We start from the raw sequence: 21,867 nt of genomic DNA on the forward strand, positions 1-21,867 counted from the left end.
ATTTCTGCTCCTAGTTCAAAATCTGCTCTTACGTTGTGTGCAAAATGCATCTTGTTTCTTTTTTCATTGCAGTGCATTTACCCATGTGTTCACCTTTGGCCCAACCTTCCGAGCTGAGAACTCTCAAAGTCGCAGGCATCTGGCAGAGTTCTACATGGTAGAAGCAGAGATATCTTTTACTGAAAGCCTTCAGGACATCATTCAAGTAAGTACCAGTGTGTGTGATTGTATAGGTATTGGAGCTTTCTCCTCCATTTAGTGTGCTCAGCCTCAGGGACAGTGCAGTTGAACCTTCTATCACCTACTGTAATCTTTCCAGTTTAGTCGTGAGTTATATTGAAGACAGCTAAGCTGTCTTTGGCCATTGAGGAGAAATGAAAAAGGATTTGAGAGAAGGACTGATCCAGTGTGCTCTGAGTGAGCCATTGAGTTTTCTATGATGTGCTCCAGGGCTGCCCTCAGTTTTAATACAGAATAACAGCTTGCAGAAATTACTATTCACAGCATGCAGTATCCCACCTTGATATTAGCAGAAAGCTGGAAAACTTAATCACTGCTGTGTATCAAAGCTGAGATGAGAGCCATTTTGCACAAACAGATGCCGCCCTCTGGCTCTCAGAAAGCACAGTTTACACATCCCTTTCCTAGTTGTTCTAAGGAGACACACACACCCCGGAGCTTGCGGGACTAGTCAGTCCAGAGGAAATAGAGAATTAGAATCTTTCAGAATTTCTCAAGTTGTATCATTCAAATTTCTGAAAGGTTTATGGGTTTTGCTCTCTTTAGGGGACAAGAGAAAACTTTGTACTTGGGCTTTGAGAATTTTTGTTGTTGTTAAATGTCTTGCGAAATTATTTCTCTGGGTTTCCTCTTTCCCCTCAATCTCTGACAATCATCATCATCTGTGAGAGAGATTCGTCTTCCTATCACAATGGGTTATTCTGCAGGTCACATCTGGATTGCAAAATACTTATTATTGTTCTTATTTAAAGGCGTAGAGTTCCTGTTTCTTGTAATCACTGGGTAGGCCATTAAAAAATATCTGACAGCTGCACTAAGGTCTCAGTTTCTGTTTCTCTAAGTCTTTATAGAAACTCATCTAAATCCAGTACCTTTGCGGGGCTCAGTGCAATTTTTCTATTGAATGTTTTCCGTCACTGAGTGTAGTGGTTTTCCCAGTTGAAAGCCCTCATGACGAATGGCCAGATTTGCACGCCAGTGTGCTTCAAGGTAAGCTTCTAAATCCATGTGTTGGTACCAAATACAAACTGGCTAATTTTTCCAAAGTGTGAACTACTTGCAATGTCCATGGGAAGCTTTGGATGCTCAGTTCTTTTGAAAACCAAGCCATTTGTTTAGGGCTCTAAATATGAATACAAATGCTAACTTCGGGCATCCGCCCAAGTCCTAATACTGCTCTGCTGCCATTGAGGCTGACCTTACTCAGATGGGCTACTTCTGAGTATAAGAACAGAATCTTTGCTTATTTAGTCCTTGAACTCTTTGATCCAAGCAACAAGGACTAGTTATTGACAACATAGAAATGGTGGCTTTGGAGTTGTAGATGCCTGCCCACTGGGAAGCAGTCTGATGGCAAAACTTATTTAATATAAGCTACCACCAATAGCTCATACCACTTTTCATTCACTACCGAGGAGGATGTGATAGTTGTATCTGTGTCATGCCACACACTACCTTTCATTTTAGAGTGGCAGCTAGTTTTTATCTCAGTGTTGCCATCTCTTTGTGATTTTTATCCCCAGGCATTGTGGTACTCAGTGTCTTTTAAAGCCCCAGCTGCAGGAGTCGTATGATCATATGAGACTCTTGGCTTTCATTTAAAAATCAGTCAGTTCCTAGTCCTTGAAGTCATGGAGAAAACACTACCCAAGTCTGACCTGAAGGATCAAATCCCGAAGGCAAATAAAAAGTACCTAAAATGTATTATTTAAAAAATGACCCATCATTCAGTTAGAACAGTCAGAGTGAAGAATTCTATATAGGAACTCAACTCCCTTGGTCCTATCCATTATGACAGTGGTTCCTAACCTGTGGTCCGTGATGGGTATCGTAGGGGGTTCACAGAAAGTTTAAAAGTAAGGATCAGGCCCACTGCGGGACTGGGACTTTCCACCAAGTGATTATCACCCAGGGCTCACTGTTCGCGACCATCTGTCCTTCCACCGTCGTCTGTGCTGTCGTTTATGCTCTAGCCTGCTCCCAGTTCCATGGTGGGCCTTATCTTTTTCTTTATCTTTTTTTTTCTCCCTCACAGGAGAATATGCCACTATTCCTTTTCAAATATATGGACCTGCATGGAGTAACTGACAGCAGTAGTAGGTTGTCATTGCCTATGCGGACCAGCACTAGTGGAGGATGGGGAACTGGAGACTCATGGACCTTGAGGTTCGTGCCAGGTGCTAGAAGCAAGTGTGCTCTATCAGGCACAGACTTTTTTGCTCCTTCCCTCCATGATCAATCCCTTGTGTCCCAAATTGTGTTCCCTGTAAACTGTGTACTTGTGAGACTAGTGCTGCTCCGCATAGGCAATGGCAACCTACTGCTGCTGTCAGTTACTACATTAACTCAAGTGGAGAGTTTGTGCAGTGAATCTAAAGGGTCCAGTCCTGCCAGTGCCCCATGTGGGTGTTAACATGATACCATAGGATGGAATATTTCAGTTTGATGTCATAAAATTCTACTCAGTTGCACACAAAAAAACTGCATTAAAAGAACATTATTCAGGCTGCCAAGTCATACACTCAATTAGGAAATGCCAGAGTTAAGGTTGCCCATGCAACCTTAATTTAACCCGCTTGTGCATATGCATTATGTTAGTCCCCAATTATACGGTTACATAATATTTTCGCCACAGGGCCCCTGCCTCAGTGCACATGGTGGCTGGTGTTCTGGAAGCAAATCTGTGCTGTTTGCCTTATTGGTTACAGAAGTCAGAAGGTGTATAGGGAATGAGGTGGGGCCTTGCAGAACGAAAGAGAACAGCCGAGTAGTTAAGGCAATGGAATGCTGTCCTAAGGAATTAGATTCAATTCCTGCCTCTGCAGCAGAGTTTCCATGAGATGTGAAACGGCGCTTTTCACAGGTGGTTCCTAATTCTGTGATCTTTGTTTTCTGGGTGCCTGGCTTGAGACACGTGGATCTGATGTGTAGAAAGTGCTGAGCACTCACAGCTGCAACTGAAGGCAAAGGGATAGTGCTACGAGTAAAGTGATATGTTAGGCTAAGTATATGGAAAAATTATAACCTATGTAACTCACATCAGGCACCCAGAATTAGAGGATACTTTTGATCTGTGCGCCTCCATTTCCCATTTGTAAAATGGGGGAATAATAGTCTGTCCCTCCTCACATGGGATGTAGCAAAAATCAGTTAATGTTTGTGAAGTATTGAGGCAACATAATAAAGAGCACCATAAACAATATCCTAAGGAAATCACTAATTCTGTCTTCAGGGCAGGGTTTGAATAGTGTGCAGTAAATAAGGAGAAAACAGATTAGTGAATAGCTCCTCATTAAATGAGCTCTGTTCATCCTTTGCACTTAATGAGGCGGGGGTTTTGTGGAAAAAACTGTATGGTAATGATGTAATTAAAGATCATAATGCATATGCACAATAGGGCTGAATTAAAGTTTCATGGACAGCTTTAATTTGGGCATTTCCTAACTTGATTGCTTGACTTTGTAACCTTAATACTATGCCATTAATGTAAGTTTTGTGTTTGTCATTAGGCAATAGGTTGTCAACTTAGTGCAAAATATTCTCTTTGCAGCTGTTTCACTCACAAATTATTTCTGGTGGTCCTTGGAGCAATTGTTTCTTGAGGTAAACATTTCCTGTGCAAAAATGGTGAAAGAAATCCACTAGAATCCCAAATTTGGTTTTGGGGGGTAATGTGTTTGCCTGCAACAATGTTCAGCTATGTCAGCGTTTCCCAAACTATGGGCCGTGGCCCAGTATCGGGCCACGGGAAAAACATACTGGGCCTCAGCATGCCTGTTGGCAGGGCTGGCCTTAGGCCGATTCGGGCCCCGCGCCCCTGAACCCGGAAGTGCCGGCGAGTTACAGAGCCAGGGGCCCTGCTCCACCGATATGTGGAGCTGGGTCTCTCTTGGCTCTGCCTGGCGCGGGTCCCCCGCGCGTCCTCCCACCCCACCCCCAGAGCGTCCCTGCCGTGCGCAGCTCCTCCTCACCGCCTGCTGCTGCCCATGTGCAGTGTTGCATGTGGGCGGGGAGGACACCCGGGCGTGACGTGACGTCACAGCTCGGGATTTTAAAAGCCTTCGGAGGCACATGGCGGGGCCACGCTGGCTCCGGGTTTGGTCTCCGGCCCTGCAATGTGGAAGGCAGAAAGTAGGGAACGGGCTTGGGCGGAGGCGAGGAGGCGTCAACGGCAGCGGCGGGCTTGCGCGGAGGGGGGGAAGTGGAAGGAGAAGGGGCTTGGGCACCAAGGGACAGGATGCAGGAGAGAGAGACAAATGCCAGGGGGCCAAGTGCAGACTGAGGGAAAGGGTAGGAGGGGAGGTGTCAGTGGGAGGGGCGACAGGGTGATGCTGAGAGAGGAGAGGGGAAGGGCATTGGGGGCTGGAGGAGGAGGTGCTGGGAGAAGGCTTGAAAGAAGGGGTGGGCATGAGAGAGGTGGGGATGGAGCAAGTCGTGTGAGGGCACAGGGGCAGGAGGGGATGGGGAAGAGAGTACTGAGGGGGTGGGTATCAGGGAAAGAGAGGGCAAAGGGGGCAGGGGCAGTAAGGGAAGGGGGAGGCACCAGGAGGGTGCAGGGCTAAGGGAAGGTGCAGGTGCCAGGGGATTCTGGGGTGAGGAGGAAGGGAGAGCTGGCCACCGGAAGCAGCACTGGATGGGGGGAATCGGGGCAGGCTGGGGAGATTGGGGGGCCGGTTAAAGCAGGGCTGCGGGGGGGTGCAAGGGTGGGGGCAGGGAGCTGGTTGGGGAAGATGTGTTGGGGGGAGAAGAAGCGGCGCCGAAAAGAGGGCTGGATGCAGGCAGCGGGGCTGGCCAAGGGAGAAGCGGGCGGGGGAGGGGAACCTGGCTGCCCAGGAGGGGGTTGGGGGAAGTCGGGCTGGCCAGAGGCGCAGCGGGAGGAAGCAGGGGGGAGGAATGAATTGGCCTGCGGGGAGTGGGACTGACCTGGCCATATGTAGATCTTGGGACGCTGCCCTTGTTCCCCCCTTCCTCCCGCAAAGCACAAAGCATGAGTTAGTCTGGCCCGGGGATTCTATTGTCCCCCCACATACACCCCCTCGAGTAGTTGTGAACTGTCTGGCTGGTAGATACACTCATGCAGTCTGAGCACGTTTACCAGCCAAGCAGTTTGAAACTACAAACTGATACATCTAATAATAATACGACTTACCGAATGAGAAAATACCAGACATGTTATATGTCTGGTATTTTCTCAGTTTGTTTTGTGTGTGTGTGTATATTTTTGGGCTGTAAAAAGCAGTATTGGAAAAAAAAAGGGTTCCAACTAAAGTAAAAAGTTTGGGAAACCCTGGTGTCACAATATGCCCCCCTCTTGTGCCCCTTCGTGGTTGCTTGTCCAGCGATTAAAGCCTACCAGGGCGGAGTGGGAGGTCCGGGCCCACCCTCTCTCCGGACCCCGACCCAGGGCCCTAATGTCAGGAGCGTGCCTCCTGACGGTAGTGGGTGGGGTGTCTACCCCCAAACACACCTGCTCTCGGGTTCCTCGGCCCACCCTGGGTCGTTTCCACTCCGCCGGTCAATTATTGGTCTGCGCACTCAAGCTGGTCCCCCTCCTCCGTACCTTGTTCTCCGTTCCCCTCCTTACTCCCCCATCCTTCCCCTGGCTCGTCCTTTTTATCTCCTGGTCCCATGCCGGCACCCCTTTCGCCCCTCCCTATGCTGCCCAGGCGCGCCTATGATGTCACCGCTTCCCCCGGGCGAGCCCTGATGACGCGCCAGGTCTCCGGCTCCCTGCTGTGCCGGGGCAGCCCTGGCGCGGCGGCGGCAGTTTCTTCACTGGCGCTTGTGGCGCTGATAAGGGACGGGGTTGCTTCACTCCGTCACACCTGGTCTAACCCGCTTTCTGTCTGTCTTCCAGTCCATTTATCCAATCCATATTCCTTAACTTGCTGGCAAGAATATTGTGGGTGACCGTATCAAAATCTTTGCTAAAGCTGGCACTGGGGGTTTTGGAAGGGCCAGAAACCACTTATTTGAATATTCATCATTTGATTAATGAATATGCAAATGAACATTACGGTCCTCCAAAAGTTCTTGAATGGATTTACTGGTCCCCGTGTCAAAAAGTTTGGGAACCCCTGAGCTATGTCATGCCTTTGCAACAAACCAATGTAGGCAGCCAGTTGAGACTGTTCTGTTAGGACGCTGTGAGCATAGCCCTTCCTTCTAGAAACTTAGTTCCTTACACAATGACTGTGCACACAGCGGAGGTGAGTGGGAATCTGACCTGAGTCATGCATAGGTCTGGCTGTTTTGTGTGAGCAAGGCTGAAGAGGATAGGAATATCAGTGCATGAGAACTCAGGTGAATCAGGAAAATGCATGACTCTGCTTGAACATGTAGCAACCTGCAAGCCACTGAAGACTACATCATCATTGTCACTGGGCATGATTCAGGGTGAACATGAAGACAAACACTGCAGGATGGATCAGTGATTGTGCAAATGCCTTATGCTGACAGAAGAGATGTGTGCGCCTTCTACTCCCTTGCACAGCAGTCCTGCTCTCTCAAACCTCCAGTTTTGTTGTAAATACAGTGCTGCTCTGTTGAAACATCTACTATTTCAGCTTTGGGTGTAGTCTTAGGTTGGGGATAGCAAAAGTCACAAGAAAAGTACCACACAGTTAAGGTCTGAGCTGAGAATCCCAGTAAAAGAAGTACTCCACCAAAATCAGGGGAGGCCAGGCTTCATATTGTGGAGACTTTTAAAATTTAAAAAGAAAAAAGCAGGAGAAAAATGTGGGGTGGGGAGATGGGAAAATTACATAGAACCTGCTGCTGGGTCTTCCGCCTTGACCCTCTCCAGCTTTTATGCTGTCTTCATTAAGAAACTAAAAGGTCAAAAATAAAGTTTTAAGTTACCAATGTAAGAGAAAGATTGGATGGCTAACAGTTAGCAACTACCTTGAATCGTACTTAGCCATCCAATCTTTCTCCTACGTTACTAGCTTAAAACTTTATTTTTGACCTTTTGATACACTTTTTAATTATTTTTAGTCTTTTGGTGCGCTTTTAGAAAGATTGTCTTTTTAAAAAGTTTTTTTAATTTTTTTAATTTTTGTCTTTTTGGTCTTAAATCTAGTGTGTTTCAACTAATAAGAACTCCAAGGTTCATTTTGATATGCTTATGTATTTTGAGCTAGAGTGTTTTACAGAATGTTTTCTGCACTAGGTATTTACATTTTTAATTAAAAACAGTTGTGTTTAAGTCTAGGATAAAGTAATTGAGGTGATCGATCAATTGTTTTGTTGATTAAAAGGAACAAGGCTTTGAAGATGCTGTAATTCTTCGAAGGCGTCTTTATGATAAACATTGTTGCCCATTAATTTGTTTGGATCAATTTCGTCGATCTGTACACCTTCCAAAGAACATACTCAACTGAGCGCAACTGAAATTATCGTTACCTGTAGCTGCTAATTCTGCATCTTGTTCTGGTAGATTTTCTGCTCCTTGTTCGTCTTCCTCCAGGGCTTCCTCAGAGTTTTGAACCTCTTCCTTTCTCATTCTTGCAACTTTGTATTGAAGGTCAGGCTTTCTTGTGTTACCATAAATGACTGTTCTCGTGCTCCCTTTCATAGGCAGGCCACAAAGACGGAAAGCACACTACAGGTGGAGACTTGTCATTGATTTATCAATGCCATACATATTTTAAACAACTTTCGAGAAATATTGCTTTCCTCCTCCCTGAATTGAGCAATAGTGTCTGAGGCTTCTTTCAAGACTCGTAGGTTCATATTTAGTGACGTACTTGGCGATATAATAGGCGATGGCAGTAGCAACTGCACACGGTTGAATGTCCATGTTTGCACACCAGCGGCTTAAGATCAAACCTTCTTGAAGCCTCTGGAACCCAGCCCAGTCAAATTGACCTTCCAGAAGCCCTTCCCACCCTTTCAGTACAAATACAATGCACACCCATATGTTTGTAAATGTATATTCATGTGTGTGTGAATGTTGAAAGTCACATGACAGACAAGAATGGTGGCTGTTTAATAGAAAGATTGTCTAATAATAGAGGGAACAGACCTAATTTTTTTCATTTGCAGATCATAGGTATCCTATAAATTGAGCCATGTGTGGATATAAAATTGATATCTGCATCTATGAAAAATGATATAAAGAGGATATCTGCAAATTTGCAGGGTTCTAGATACAAAATTTGTATGCGTATCTGCAAAAATGAGCCACAGATATCCACACCCATATCTGCAGACATGGTTATCAATAGATATAAAGCGGATAGCTGTGGATTTGCAGGGCCCTACCTATAAACATGGCCCCTCCAGCCTACCCCATCACCAAACTACTAACAGAAATTAAATTAGCAAAGCACTGGCTATGCTCCTCCACTTGCTTTTGTCATATCTTATTCCATCCCGCCCCCCACCCCATGCACACACGCTCCCATCTTACCTGGTTAAAATTGTAACCTTGTTGGTATGTCTTCACTGCAAAGGAAGGTTTTATTGTCTCATGGGTAGGCAACAATATAACTACAGGCAGTCCCCGGGTTACGTACAAGATAGGGACTGTAGGTTTGTTCTTAAGTTGAATCTGTATGTAAGTCGGAACTGACGTCCAGATCAGCCGCTGCTGAAACTGATCAGTTTCAACAGCGGCTGAATCTGGATGCCAGTTCTGACTTACATACAGATTCAACTTAAGAACCCCAGGCATCCCCAAGTCAGCTGCTGCTGAAACTGATCAGCGGCTGATTCCAGGAAGCCCGGGGCAGAGCAACTCTGCCTGGGGCTTCCTGTAGTCAGCCGCTGGTCAGTTTCAGCAGCGGCTGACTTGAGGACACCTGGGGCAGAGCAGCTGGGGTGCTGCTGGGTTGGTCCAGTAGCGCCGCCGCTCCTCGGCGCTACTGGACCAACCCAGCAGCACCCAAGCTGCTCTGCCCCAGGTGTCCTGATTCAGCCGCTGCTGAAACTGACCAGCAGTGGCTGAATCAGGACACCTGGGGCAGAGCAGCTGGGGTGCTGCCGGGTTGGTCCAGTAGCGCCCAGAGCGGCGCTACGGGACCAACCGGCAGCACCCCAGCTGCTGTACCACAGTCGTCCGGAGCAAAGCCGCGGAGCACGGGGGCAGCGGGACAGCCCAGAAGTGCCGTGGCTGTCCTGCTGCCCTCGGGCTCTGCGGCTTTGCTCTGCTTTGCTCCCCCTCTCCCTGGTCTGCAGACCAGGGGGACGGGGAGCAAAGCCGCGGAACACGCGGACAGCCCAGATGCGTCTGGGCTGTCCGCTGCCCGCGTGCTCCGCCGCTTTGCTTCCTCTCCCTGGTCTGCTGGAGACCAGGGAGACGGCCCCATTCGTAACTGCGGATCCGACATAAGTCGGATCCGCGTAACTCGGGGACTGCCTGTATAATGAATACATGGTGGCATGGGCTACACAATGGGCCAGCCACCTAGGTATGTTCTCAGCATCACCTACCAGTTTGTGCTTGAGTTGCGACATCATGCTGCCCTGTCTGACTACCGTTGGTACCTGTGCAAATTAAATTCAAGCTAACACCGAGAGGTAGGTAGGTCTACCTGTGCTAAACCACACCTTCACTTTGCAGTGATGATCTACGCCTTAGGTCAGAGATATTTCATCTCGATTTTTGCCTTGTAAAGTACCTTAGCAATTCATATATAAATAGAGTAACTGCAATCAGAAAGACACAAAGTGTGACTCGTGGTTTTGGTTTTGCGAAAATATAATCTCAGCTTTAAGTTTGAAATACAGGCAGTCCCTGAGTTACGTACAAGATAGGGATTGTAGGTTTGTTCTTAATTTGAATTTGTATGTAAGTCGGAACTGGTACATATTTTGGGGGGGTCGGGGTGCTGGAGTTAGGTGGAAAAGACCCTGATTCTCATACAACTTCCTTATTCTAAGAAAAACACATACTGTTTTGATATGAAGGTTTTTTTGGTTGATATTTTAATTAAAAATTTATCATAAGTTTCAGTGTTTCATGCTATATCCAAATCTTCCTTTTGGGGTACCTGAAAGATCCCAGTTATTCATTTAATAGTCAGAATCTTTGTTTTTTATAACTAAAAAAAGTTTATTTAATGCATATTACTGTTCCAAATAGAATTTGCTACAGATGGTTCAGTGAAATGGGTTTTAAGTGTAATCAATAGTCATTGGAGAGCACAGTGAAATATTGATACAATCAAAGCTGTTGTTGTATTCTGCTGAGCAGAAAATGGAAATCCCTTCCCGTGAAGTGTGTGTGTGAATTTATCCACAGGATTAATTTTAAAGAAAAATTCTGTGTTGGGAACAGGAGTTTAGCCACTCATTGTCCACTCACCCACTTTGCAACCAGACCCATCCCCTCGGGGCTTACCCTGCTCCGCTCCAGCCAGGGTGTGGGGTTGGGGCTTATCCCCTCTTCCCTTCTGTCCTGCTCCTCCCCATTCTTGCCCACCCACCCACTGGGTAATTTTTCAGCTTCACCTCTGCCAGGCTGGAAGGGACTTGTTAATTTCACGTGACGCTAACAAGATACTTGCAGCTCTAGTGCTGAAGAGGGAAAGAGCTGTTGCTCCCAAGGTGGGGACTGTAACACAATGGGTCTCACTGCCTGCTGCTCCTGCTGTTCCCTAGGAAATTAATTTTTCCGCTCTGGGGTGCCCCCTTTTGGCTGGTGTGGTGTTCCCCCCAGCAGACCTGCGTCCTCCACGGCGAGAAAAGCTGCTCTGCGTCTCCCTGGTCTGTTGGGGGGAAGTGCCCCCCGTGCCGCCGGAGGCGGCGACGGTGGAGGAGGCACCCCGCACTAGCTGCGCCCCCCCCCCTCCATTTGTAACCAGGGATCAGACATAAGTCAGATTGATGTAACCCGGGGACTGCCTGTATTTTGCAGCTTGTTTTTTCCTGTACTACCTGCTTTTTTTCCCCCACAAGAAGAAAGTTGTTTATATTGAATGCTGTGGGAACCTAATTCTTACTTTAGCACAGTGCAACAACAACAAAAAAAGCCACCACCACAACAAAAAAGTGCTACTTAAACAAAATAATGTTTTCATTTTGCAAACAAGATAATACTTTCATTTCCTAGAAAGAGGAAGCTGAATGTAAAATTCCTTCTTTTGAAATTAGTCTGTAGTAATTGTCAGTGATTTTTTTCTAATTTCATTTACATAAACATTTTTCTAGTTAGATTAAAGAAAATGCTGTGACAGCTGTTGAATCAGTTGCTGCTTGGTCAGTTCAACTGCAAGAATACTGGCTTTTAATTTACTCAGTGTAGGTGTATCAGTAATGGTTACAGTCTTCATTTACATGTGGAAGGGCCTTTCAGCCATTTGACTCTGCAGTCACTTTCTAAACTGGGGGACAAATTCTGCTATTGACACCCAGGCATTGCCTTTACTTTTGTAGGATTGTACCGAGAGCAGAGTTTAGCTCTGTAGCAATCCATTTACCCACTGCGGTAATACAGATATCTCTTGGGAAGAATGCAACAACTGTCTTATAATGCATAGCCACACTTAAGCAGTTTTTGAAGAAGTTAAAAACACCCCCTCTGATTGGTGAATTTGGACAGTGTACCTAAAAACTGGCCTGTGCTGTGATTCCAGTCCAGTTTTAAAACTGCTTTCACTCAACTGGTTTTAAATCCAGTTAGGATTTTGGGAGGACATTTCTCCACTTTGGATAGGCCCTTGAAGAGAGATTTTTGGAGATAAGTATTCATTCTCCATGAAACACCTGTGTATAGAGCACACACCTCAGTTCTGCAGTAAGGCTGTGTGCATCTCAAGAGACTGTTTCCTAAGGTTTTGCTGACTGAGCATAATTGCTGCCCCTCAGATGTTCAGTCAGTCACTGTAGGGCTAGCCAATGGCTACTAGCCACCTGGAGTAAATAGCAGTCAGACCTTATCTGGACTTTGTTACTAAGGGTACAGTCACTATTTCAGATCTGAGAGAATGCTTCAGAACATTATAAAACATTCCTTTTATAGGGAGGTGCTTGTCTCTCGGCCCAGCGTTAGCTGAGCTGCAGCCCAGGAGACAGGCCAGGTCTACACTAGGCCTGGAAGGGCAGGTTAAGGTGCACAACTCCAGCTACATAAAGTCTAGTTGGAGTAGGGATGTAAGTGACTAGTCAACTCAACTAGTTGCTTCCCCACACCCTTGCACTGTGAATTGCTCTGTGCATTAGTCTGGGAGCTGACCTTGTCTGTGAAGATAGAGGCAAAGAAAGCATTGAGTACTACAGCTTTTCCCACATCATCTGTCACTAGGTTACCTCCCTCATCCAGTAAGGGCCCCACACCCTCTCTGATTATCCTCTTATTGCTGACATGCCTGTAGAAGCCTTTCTTGTTACCCTTCACATCCCTTGCTAGCTGCAATTCCAATTGTACTTTCACCTTCCTGATAACTCCCCTGCATTCTTGAGCAATATATTTATACTCCTCCCTAGTCATCTGTCCAAGTTTCCACTTCTTGTAAGCTTCCTTTTTGTGTTTAAACTCACCAAGGATTTCCCCAGTAATACAATCTGGTCGTCTACTATATTTGCTTTTCTTACTGCGCATCGGGATGGTTTCTTCCTGTGGCATCAATAAGGCGTCTTTAAAATACTGCCAGCTCTCCTGGACTCCTTTCCCCTTCATGTAATCATCCCAGGAAATCCTGCCTATCAGTTCTCTGAGGGAGTCAAAGTCTGCTTTTCTGAAGTCCAGAGTGTATATTTTGCTACTCTCCTTTCTTCCTTTGGTCAGAATCCTGAAATCTACCATCTGGGGTAGATGGGTCTGCCTTATTTCAAACCTGAAAAAGAAGGGTTCTTTAAAGGGCAAATCACACTAGCCGGAGACCAACAAACAGAGGCAGTGACAGCTCTGCTTTGCTGTTGACCTGGGTTGCCATTCAAATGTTTTAAATAGGAATCTTTCCTCTACTGTATATTTGAGAGTTTGTCTTGCTGCCTGTTTGTTCAAGAACACCTTCTAAACAATAAGAGCTAGGATCCCCAGATTTGGTATACAGCTTCTGCTTATCATAACTTAAAGCAGTGGTCTCCAACCTTTTTACACCCAAGATCACTTTTTAAGTCTCAGAACAGGCAAAGATCTACTGCCCCACCACGCCCCTTCTTTGAAGCCCCGCCCTCTCTATTCTCCTGTCCATCACTTGCTATCCCCAGCCCTTATCCACTCTGTTAAACAGTTTATTTTTAAATTATGCAATATATAAAATTAAAATCACATGTTTATAGTTATGAAATAAATGCTCTGTTTTTAATTCATGCTATTTAAATGTCAAATGAAGCATTTACAATTATACATTTTGTTCTCTGCCATTTTGTAAATCTAAAATCAAGTATTGATAATTATATATTTTTCTTCCAATAACCAAGTCTCAGTGTGACACCTGTGACTGAACAATATCTGCCTGTGTCTTGAAGTCTGGGTTGTAGTCTGAGATTGCTAGTCGTATACAGTCCATCAGATGGGCATCTGTGGTCCTGTGCTCGCCTTCAGGGGGCGAGGGGAAAGTGCCGTTTGCTGCTTTCCTCACTCTGGCTGGAGAGCATAAGGGGCAGATGAGTCGTGCACTTTGCTCTTGCTTCATGACAGGGACAGGAAGAGCAAGCAACTTTGATGTGAATCTTGAGGAGGGGGGAGGAGGGAGGAGCAAGTGGCCTCCTTGTCCAGACACACATACGTATATTCTCTCTCTGTTCCCCCATTTCCCCCACGCACCCACCCAGAGCCCCTCCTCACCCTTCAACCCTGATTCCTGCATCCCTGAGCTTCTCCTTAAGGACCTGAGCAATACCAGGTAAATGTGCTAGTTGAAAATAACTGACTTGTATAAGAGTATCTGGTCATCAGCAGCGTGTGATTCTCAAAGCCCACACCTTGGCCTCTTGAGCTAAAAGATTAAGCCCTTTAGTTGGAAATAGTAACAAGCTGATACAAAAAACAGGACTATGTAGCACTTTAAAGACTAGCAAGATGGTTTATTAGGTGATGAGCTTTCCTGGGCCAGACCCACTTCCTCAGATCAAATTGTGGAAGAAAATAGGCGTGACCACATATACCAAAGGGATACGATCAAAAAAAAGTGAACACATATAAAAAGGACAAATCAGATTTCAGAACAGAGGGGAAATGGGGGGAGGCGGGAGGTAAATGGCTGTAAGCTAATGATATTAGAGGTGATAATTGGGGAAGCTATCTTTGTAATGGGTAAGCTAATTAGTGTCTTTGTTAAGACCCCAGCGTTAAGACATATGTTAAGACACAGAGATTTTAACAACCTACACCCCACCATCAGTCTCAGCCTGGACCATTCTACACGAGAGATTCATTTCCTGTATACCACAGTACAAATCACCAATGGTAAATTAGACACCACTCTCTACAAAAAAAACCACTGACTCATACAGTTACCTTCATGCCTCCAGCTCCCATCCAGAACACACCATACGATCCATCGTCTATAGCCAAGCCCTTCGATATAACCGCATCTGCTCTAATCCCACTGACAGAGACCAGAAACTTCAGGATCTCTACCAAGTATTTATAAACCTCAGTTACCCACCTGGAGAAATAAAAAAACAAATTGAAAGAGCCAGCCGAATATCAGAAACCATCTATATCAAGACAGACCCAAGAAAATCAACAATAGAACACCACTTATCACCTACAGCCCCCAACTTAAACCTGTCCAACACATTATCAATAAACTACAACCTATACTGGAACAGGATACTACACTCCGAGAGGCTCTGGGAGACAAACCCATAATCTCCTACAGACAATCACCTAACCTCAGGATGATTCTTACCAACAACCACAGGACATACCACACTAATATCAACCCTGGAACTTTTCCTTGCAACAAACCCCTTTGCCAGCTTTGTCCACATATTTACATAAGAACATAAGAACGGCCGTACTGGGTTAGACCAAAGGTCCATCTAGCCCAGTATCCTGTCTACCGACAGTGGCCAGCACCAGGTGCCCCAGAGAGGGTGGACCGAAGACAATGATCAAGCGATTTGTCTCCTGCCATCCCTCTCCAGCCTCTGACAAACAGAGGCCAAGGACACCACTTTATCCCCTGGCTAATAGCCTTTTATGGACCTAACCTCCATGAAATTATCTAGCTTCTCTTTAAACTCTATTATAGTCCTAGCCTTCACAGCCTCCTCTGGCAAGGAGTTCCACAGGTTGACTACACACTGTGTGAAGAAGAACTTTCTTTTATTAGTTTTAAACCTGCTACCCATTAATTTCATTTGGTGTCCTCTAGTTCTTCTATTTAGGGAACTAATAAATAACTTTTCTTTATCGGCCCTCTCCACACCACTCATGATTTTATATACCTCTATCATATCCCCTCAGTCTCCTCTTTTCTAAACTGAAAAGTCCCAGTCACTTTAACCTCTCCTCATATGAGACCCGTTCCAAACCCCTAATCATTTTAGTTGCCCTTCCAAACCCCTAATCATTTTAGTTGCCCTGAATGATTTACTCTGCTGACACCATTATTGGACCTAACCAATTCAGTTATAAGATCAAGAACACATATTCCTGCTCATCCAGAAATATAATTTATGTAATCATGTGCCGACAGTGTCTGTCTGCTATGTACATTGAACAAACGTCTCAGACACTTCGCCAAAGAATCAATGCACACAAAATGGATATCAGACAGTATCACAAAGAAAAAACAGTTTCCTGCCATTTCGACCACAAAGGGCATTGTCTCAACGACTTGATTACTTGCATACTGCTTCAAAGACATTTTAACACCAGACTTGAAAGAGAAACCTCTGAACTGTCATTCATGCTTAAATCTGACACTTTACGCAGGGGTCTTAACAAAGACGCTAATTATCTAACCCATTACAAAGATAGCTTCCCCAATTATCATCTCTAATATCATTAGCTCACAGACATTTACCTCCCCCCCCCCCTCTTTTGTTCTGAAATTTGATTTGTCCTTTTTATATGTGTTCACTTTTTTTTTTATTGTATCCCTTTGGTATATGTGGTCATGCCTATTTTCTTCCACAACTTGATCTGAGGAAGTGGGTCTGGCCCGTGACAGCTCATCACCTAATAAACCATCTTGTTAGTCTTTAAAGTGCTACATAGTCCTGTTTTTTGTTTCAGCTAGACTAGAGTAACACGGCTACATCTCTATTACTATTTAACAATCTGATAGGCTCTTACATAGTCCAGCCACTAGAGAAGGACAAAGACACTTTTGGCCTGCGTGTATAGCTTTGGAGATATGTATAGGTGGTCTTAATTTGTATGATCTTCTGTGTTCTTCCTGCTAGGTTATAGAAGATCTTTTCAAGACAGCAACAAGCATTGTGCTTTCCAAATGTCCTCAAGAGGTCGAGCTTTTTCATAAATATGTATCTCCTGCCCAAAAGGTAATAAACATGAGAGAAAAACCTGCAGTCCTCCTATGTCTTCCAAGCACTCCTAAGAGCGTGTAGGCCTGAGTTTAACTGAGCTCTCTTTTATTAACCGTTAAGAGTAGGTTTACATTTTTTGTCTTTTGTTTCAACCAAGGGCAGGTTAGAACAGATGCTGAAGAACAAATTCAGAATGTAAGTATTGTTGTTTTTGATTGCTGACATATGACATGCTGCTGTTGCTTGAGCTCCTCCTTAGTTATTCACCCCCTTCCCCTTGTCATACCACTATCTTTGAATTCTGCACAATGTCTTTATTTGCCCCAGGAATAGTTACTGGCTCCTTGACCCCTCTGCTGGTGTACTGCATCATATCGCCTTCTCTTTGTTTTTTGCCTTCTTGACTGCAAACACTTTGGCATAGGAACTGATTCCCTGATGGTGTATGTCTGGGCAGTGCCTAACACACTCTGGGTGCTACTGCAAAATAAATAATTGTTCATAGGCTGTCTTCATGCCCCTTTAGACTGTGACAAGCTCCCCTTTCCTGGCAATCCCTGCTGTCCTGTATTAGATCTATAGCTATTGACTGACTATAGATAATCTGAGCCTCTCTGCTCCACTGTCTGTGAGCCCCTGACTTCTGGTGAGTGTCCATTCATTCTGCCAAACCATGCCACCCACCCAGGACTCTCCCAGGTGTTCCACTTAAGCTAGCCTGCCCCATCCATGCTTGATCACAGTGTGATGCATCACTTGCATAACTTGTGATATGTGTGTGTGTGAGAGAGAGAACTTGTGATACGTGTGTGTGTAAAAACAGCATATTCTTCACTGACTGTTTCAGAAAGCTTTAATGTTTTATTGAATCCTTACTTATGTTCTTTAGGGAGCTTGGTCTATAGCTGGGTTTAACCAGTGATACACAGCGGTTTGATTGTTACCAGGCTATTTTAGCTTTCCCAGTAATGGCTTGTTTATGTTGTTACAGCCTGGTATGTGGAAAATCCATCACATAGCTTCCTTCATTTGGTTTTGTTTTCCAGTCACATTGTTGTGGGTTACAAAGGAGACACTGGGACAGATTCTCCGCTCTGTTATCCCGTTTGCTCTGTCAGTTGCTCTGTTGATTTACAGTGGTGGAGAATCTGGTGCCAGAATTGCCTTTTTGGGGACATGGACACATTGAGGAAAATAAGTCTGGCATTTTACTGTCAATTGCAACTCTTCTAATAATGAAAGCTCTCTGTGGCATGATCTCTCTTGTAGAGTACTGTGCTGAGCACATGGTTGGTGCTAGGCTGATGGGAGTTCCTTTCATCCTGAAGAGCCCCCAAGTACCTATACGATGTCCAATGTTAATAGAATCACTTCACTCCCAGCTAATATTTGGCCACTTCTGAGGTAGAACATGATATCTAAACAAGCTAGATCTAGCTAGAGACATAAAGGGTAACAAGAAGACATTCTAGAAAAGTATTAGAAGCAAGAGGAAGACCAAGGACAGGGTGGTAGGCCCATTGCTCAGTGGGGAGGGAGAAACAATAACAGGAAACTTCGAAATGGTAGAAGAAATGACTTTGTTTCAGTTTTCATCAAGTAGTTTGATGGTGACAAGATGCCTAACATAACGAATGCTAGTGGAAATCAGGTAGGTTTAGAAGTTAAAATAGAAAAGAACATGTTAACAATTACTTAGAAAAGTTAGATGTCTTCAAGTCACATGGGCCTGATGAAACGCACCCTAGAATACTCAAGGAGCAGATAGAGGAAGTATCTGAGCCTTTAGCTAACATCGCTGAAAAATCATGGAAGTCGGGCGAGATTCCAGAAGACTGGAAAAGGGCAAATATAGTGCCCGTCTATAAAAAGGGAAATAAGAACAACCCAGGAAACTACATACCAGTTAATTTAACTTCTGTGCCAGGGAAGATAATGGAGCAAGTAATTAAGGAATCCATCTGCAAACATCTGGAAGATAATAAGGTGATAGGTAACAGTCTAGGTACTTAACAGAGCTAACTGCTTTGCCTGAGAAATCTGAGTTCACAGCCAGTGTCCCCTATAACCTATGCACTTGCATGGCTGTTCAGGAGAGAGTCAAATGCTGCCCAGCTGATTAGCATAGCACCCACAGCTAGAGTTTTTTTTCTGCAAGTGGTGCACATTCACACATGCCGTGGTGCACATAAAATTTATTCTGCACATAGAAAATATATTGCATGTGGATGGAAAAGATTAGAGGGAACGTTGCTCACGGAGGTGGCATGGCTTCAGTTTTCCTTTAGATTTCTAATGCACTGCTTAGCGGGAGATTATCTTGGTCCTCTCATTTGCAATCTCTAATGCTTAGCTTTTTCTATTGCAGAATTTCCTATACTGAAGCAGTGGAAATTTTAAAGCAAGCACCACAGACATTCACTTACCAGCCAAAGGTAAGTGGCACCTTGGCTGTGAGAGAGCCACTGGCTTGTTCCTGTTTCTGTGGGCTGAGTCCAGACAATGCTTTCCATTTCTAAACCCCAGGGAGGCTTCACTTCTTTGTGATGTTGCAACAGAATTATTTCACCCATTACCTATCAGTCATGTTGTGTCATTGCATGCTCGCAAACCAGCCATATTCCAGTGCAGCTTGGAAGATGAAATGTGAATAATTTAGGAGGCAAGTTGTTACAAGAGTGAAGTGTGTATAGTGACGCTAGGTAATGGCTGAAGGGAGAGGTGTGGCACTGTACCATTAGATTGTAAGCTCTTTGCAGGAGCTACCCCTGTATAGTGCATTGTGGGTATTTCAGGAACACATAACAACAGTCTCACGGGCCAGTGGAATCATTCAGGTGGTACTAAGGGTTTAACTAAGAATTAAAAGGTGAAACTGATTCAAAGCACTGTATTGCCTAAATAAGTAAAGGGAGTCCATTGTTCTTCTAAAAGAATATTAAAGCAGTTTTCAAATTACTGTCTTGCTAGAACTATGCATGTACTTTCCTTAAATTTATACTTCATCCCTGCTTCTAACAGGTAGCACAACAGGCAAAGTCGTCATTTGAGCTCCTATTTATAATCCTGCATACGTAGTCATTAGCAGGGCTCGCTGAACCACGGCGAGCCCCGCTCACCAGCCGCGCTGTCTGGCAGTCTGCACATGCGCACATCATTCTGCGCATGCGCAGATCGCCGGAACCCAGCTCTTCCGAGTTACAATCTACCCGCCACAGGCGAGTAGATTGTATAATTTGTCGAGCCCTGGTCATTAGTCTTAACAATCCTCGGTCCACTGCTTGGAGGATAAGTCTGGCTGAGCTCATCTTTAGACCATATTGCCCAAGATCAAAGTGGGCTCAGGGTTGTAAATCCTCTATCCGGATACAGTTTTCTGTCACGCTAGCAGTTTTCTTCCAACAAATCATGGCTCTCACTCCTACTGCAGTGGATGTGGGTACACTTGATGGTCTCTTCTGTGACGGCATTGGGTTTTCCTAAGCAGGCGGCTGCAGAGGTGGTGTGGCTTGCACCAGGCCATGTCTGGGAATGGAGGAGAAGAGTCAGGGAAAAGGTTGGGTCCAAGCCATGGCTGTATAAATTCATTTTAGTTGGTAGCTAAAAATTGACCTGGTTTGTTGGGTGGGGAAGTGTAAAGAACTGCTCTAGTTCAACCACAAATTATTGAGCAAGCTGCACGACTTCCTGGTTGGGATTCTCTGACTGATGTTGGGTAGGAGATTGGACTAGATAATCAACGTGGTCCTGTCTGGCCTTAAAAATCTATGAAACGTAGGTGAGTGCAGTTTGCCAAACGGATCATTCCACATTCTACAGACCCTGTTTGAGGAGGGAGCCCTTTCTAGTATCCAGCCTTTGAAAATGGTGCCTCTCCACTGTGTAGTGTCATCTTGTGTCTCCTATAATGCATGCACTGTGCTACTGCAGAGTTCAACTCCCCTTGCTCTCCGTGTTGTTGTCTTTCCAGTGGGGCGGGGATCTTCAAACTGAGCATGAGAAGTACCTGGTGAAGCACTGCGGCGAGGTTCCTGTGTTTGTGATAAACTACCCATACGAACTCAAACCTTTCTATATGCGGGATAATGAGGATGGACCTCAACACACAGTAAGTCCATGTGCCTCTTCATCCTTTTTGATTATTTGCCCTGTCCTCTCATATCCTCCTGGTAATAGATTATCATTCTTCTGGCCCCCAGTCAAGAAGCAGGAGATAATGTATGTCAATCAATTGCAACACTTAAGTCACAATCCAGACCCTTTCCTTCTTTTCTAGAGAGATCCAAAGCAGGAGAAAAGATTGGCAAATCTGTGTCTTTGGAAGGCAGCCAGTTAGGTTTGCTGTAGTCAGTTTCTTTTTAAGGGAAGTTCAAACATAAAATAAGGTAACACACTTTCTTAAGGGGAGTGCCAGTAGAATTCCATGGCATTGTTCTCCCTCCTGCCCATCTCAGTCTGTGGATATTTTATCCTCCTGCCAACAGGTGGGGAGGGTTCTACTTTCTTCATGGGTCCCTGTGCTGTGAGACTCCAGACACTCTGTTTGGAGGGATTCCTCTGTTCCTTCAACAGTTCGGGCATATCTGCATTAGCCTGCCTCCGCACAGCTTGATCTGGGGTTCTTTATACACCTTGGGGTGTGGCCGCACTCTGACTTACACCAAAATAACTTGATCACTTTCAGTTCACACAGTTTGTTGTTTTGAGGCAGACCCTTTTATTTCAGAACCAAGGGGCCTACTTTGATTTGATTTTGATATCCATCTGGTATTTTTTTACCCTTGCTGGCTGCTGTATTTAGTGACCCTATCTCTATGCAAAATGCATTCCGCAAGTGTGAGGTAGTGAAATAAAACATTTGCTGCTGCTGTAAACAGTCATAGCTGGAGGAGCTCTTATGGAGTGTGTATATATTTACATAAGTGATATCCTAGACTCAACAAAGGAATCTTGAGTTGCTGTTTTAGTGGCTGGATGGGAGATCCCTACCCACTGGGGAAGAGGGAACAGCATTGAGAAAGGGTCTGTGAGATCCTCTGTTGTATTCCGTGTTTCTTCAGGGGCTTGTCTGCGCTACACCAGGGATCTACACTGCAGTGATTAATCCACTGGCCGTTGATTTATTGTGTCTGGTTAGATGTGATAAATGGATCTCCGAGCGCTCTCCTGTTGACGCCGGTACTCCATAAGGATGAGAAGAGTAACCGGCATCAACAGGAGAGCAGCCCCACCAAC

At 45.1% G+C, this 21,867-nt stretch overlaps 1 protein-coding gene across 3 annotated transcripts in view; it reads left to right on the top strand.

Annotated features, from left to right (window-relative positions):
- Positions 1-21,867, top strand: part of NARS2 (asparaginyl-tRNA synthetase 2, mitochondrial) — a 71,242-nt gene that overhangs the window by 29,540 nt on the left and 19,835 nt on the right. For 2 of the 3 annotated variants that reach the window (XM_075919475.1, XM_006131905.3), the window contains exons 7-11: positions 73-205; positions 16,549-16,647; positions 16,790-16,827; positions 19,001-19,067; positions 20,603-20,740. In XM_075919475.1, coding sequence (XP_075775590.1) covers positions 73-205; positions 16,549-16,647; positions 16,790-16,827; positions 19,001-19,067; positions 20,603-20,740 — 475 coding nt within the window. The remainder of the gene's footprint in view (positions 1-72; positions 206-16,548; positions 16,648-16,789; positions 16,828-19,000; positions 19,068-20,602; positions 20,741-21,867) is intronic. The other variant, XM_075919476.1, reaches the window with a different exon arrangement.

Source organism: Pelodiscus sinensis, chromosome 1 (genome assembly GCF_049634645.1).
Source record: "Pelodiscus sinensis isolate JC-2024 chromosome 1, ASM4963464v1, whole genome shotgun sequence".
Taxonomy (NCBI): domain Eukaryota; kingdom Metazoa; phylum Chordata; order Testudines; family Trionychidae; genus Pelodiscus; species Pelodiscus sinensis.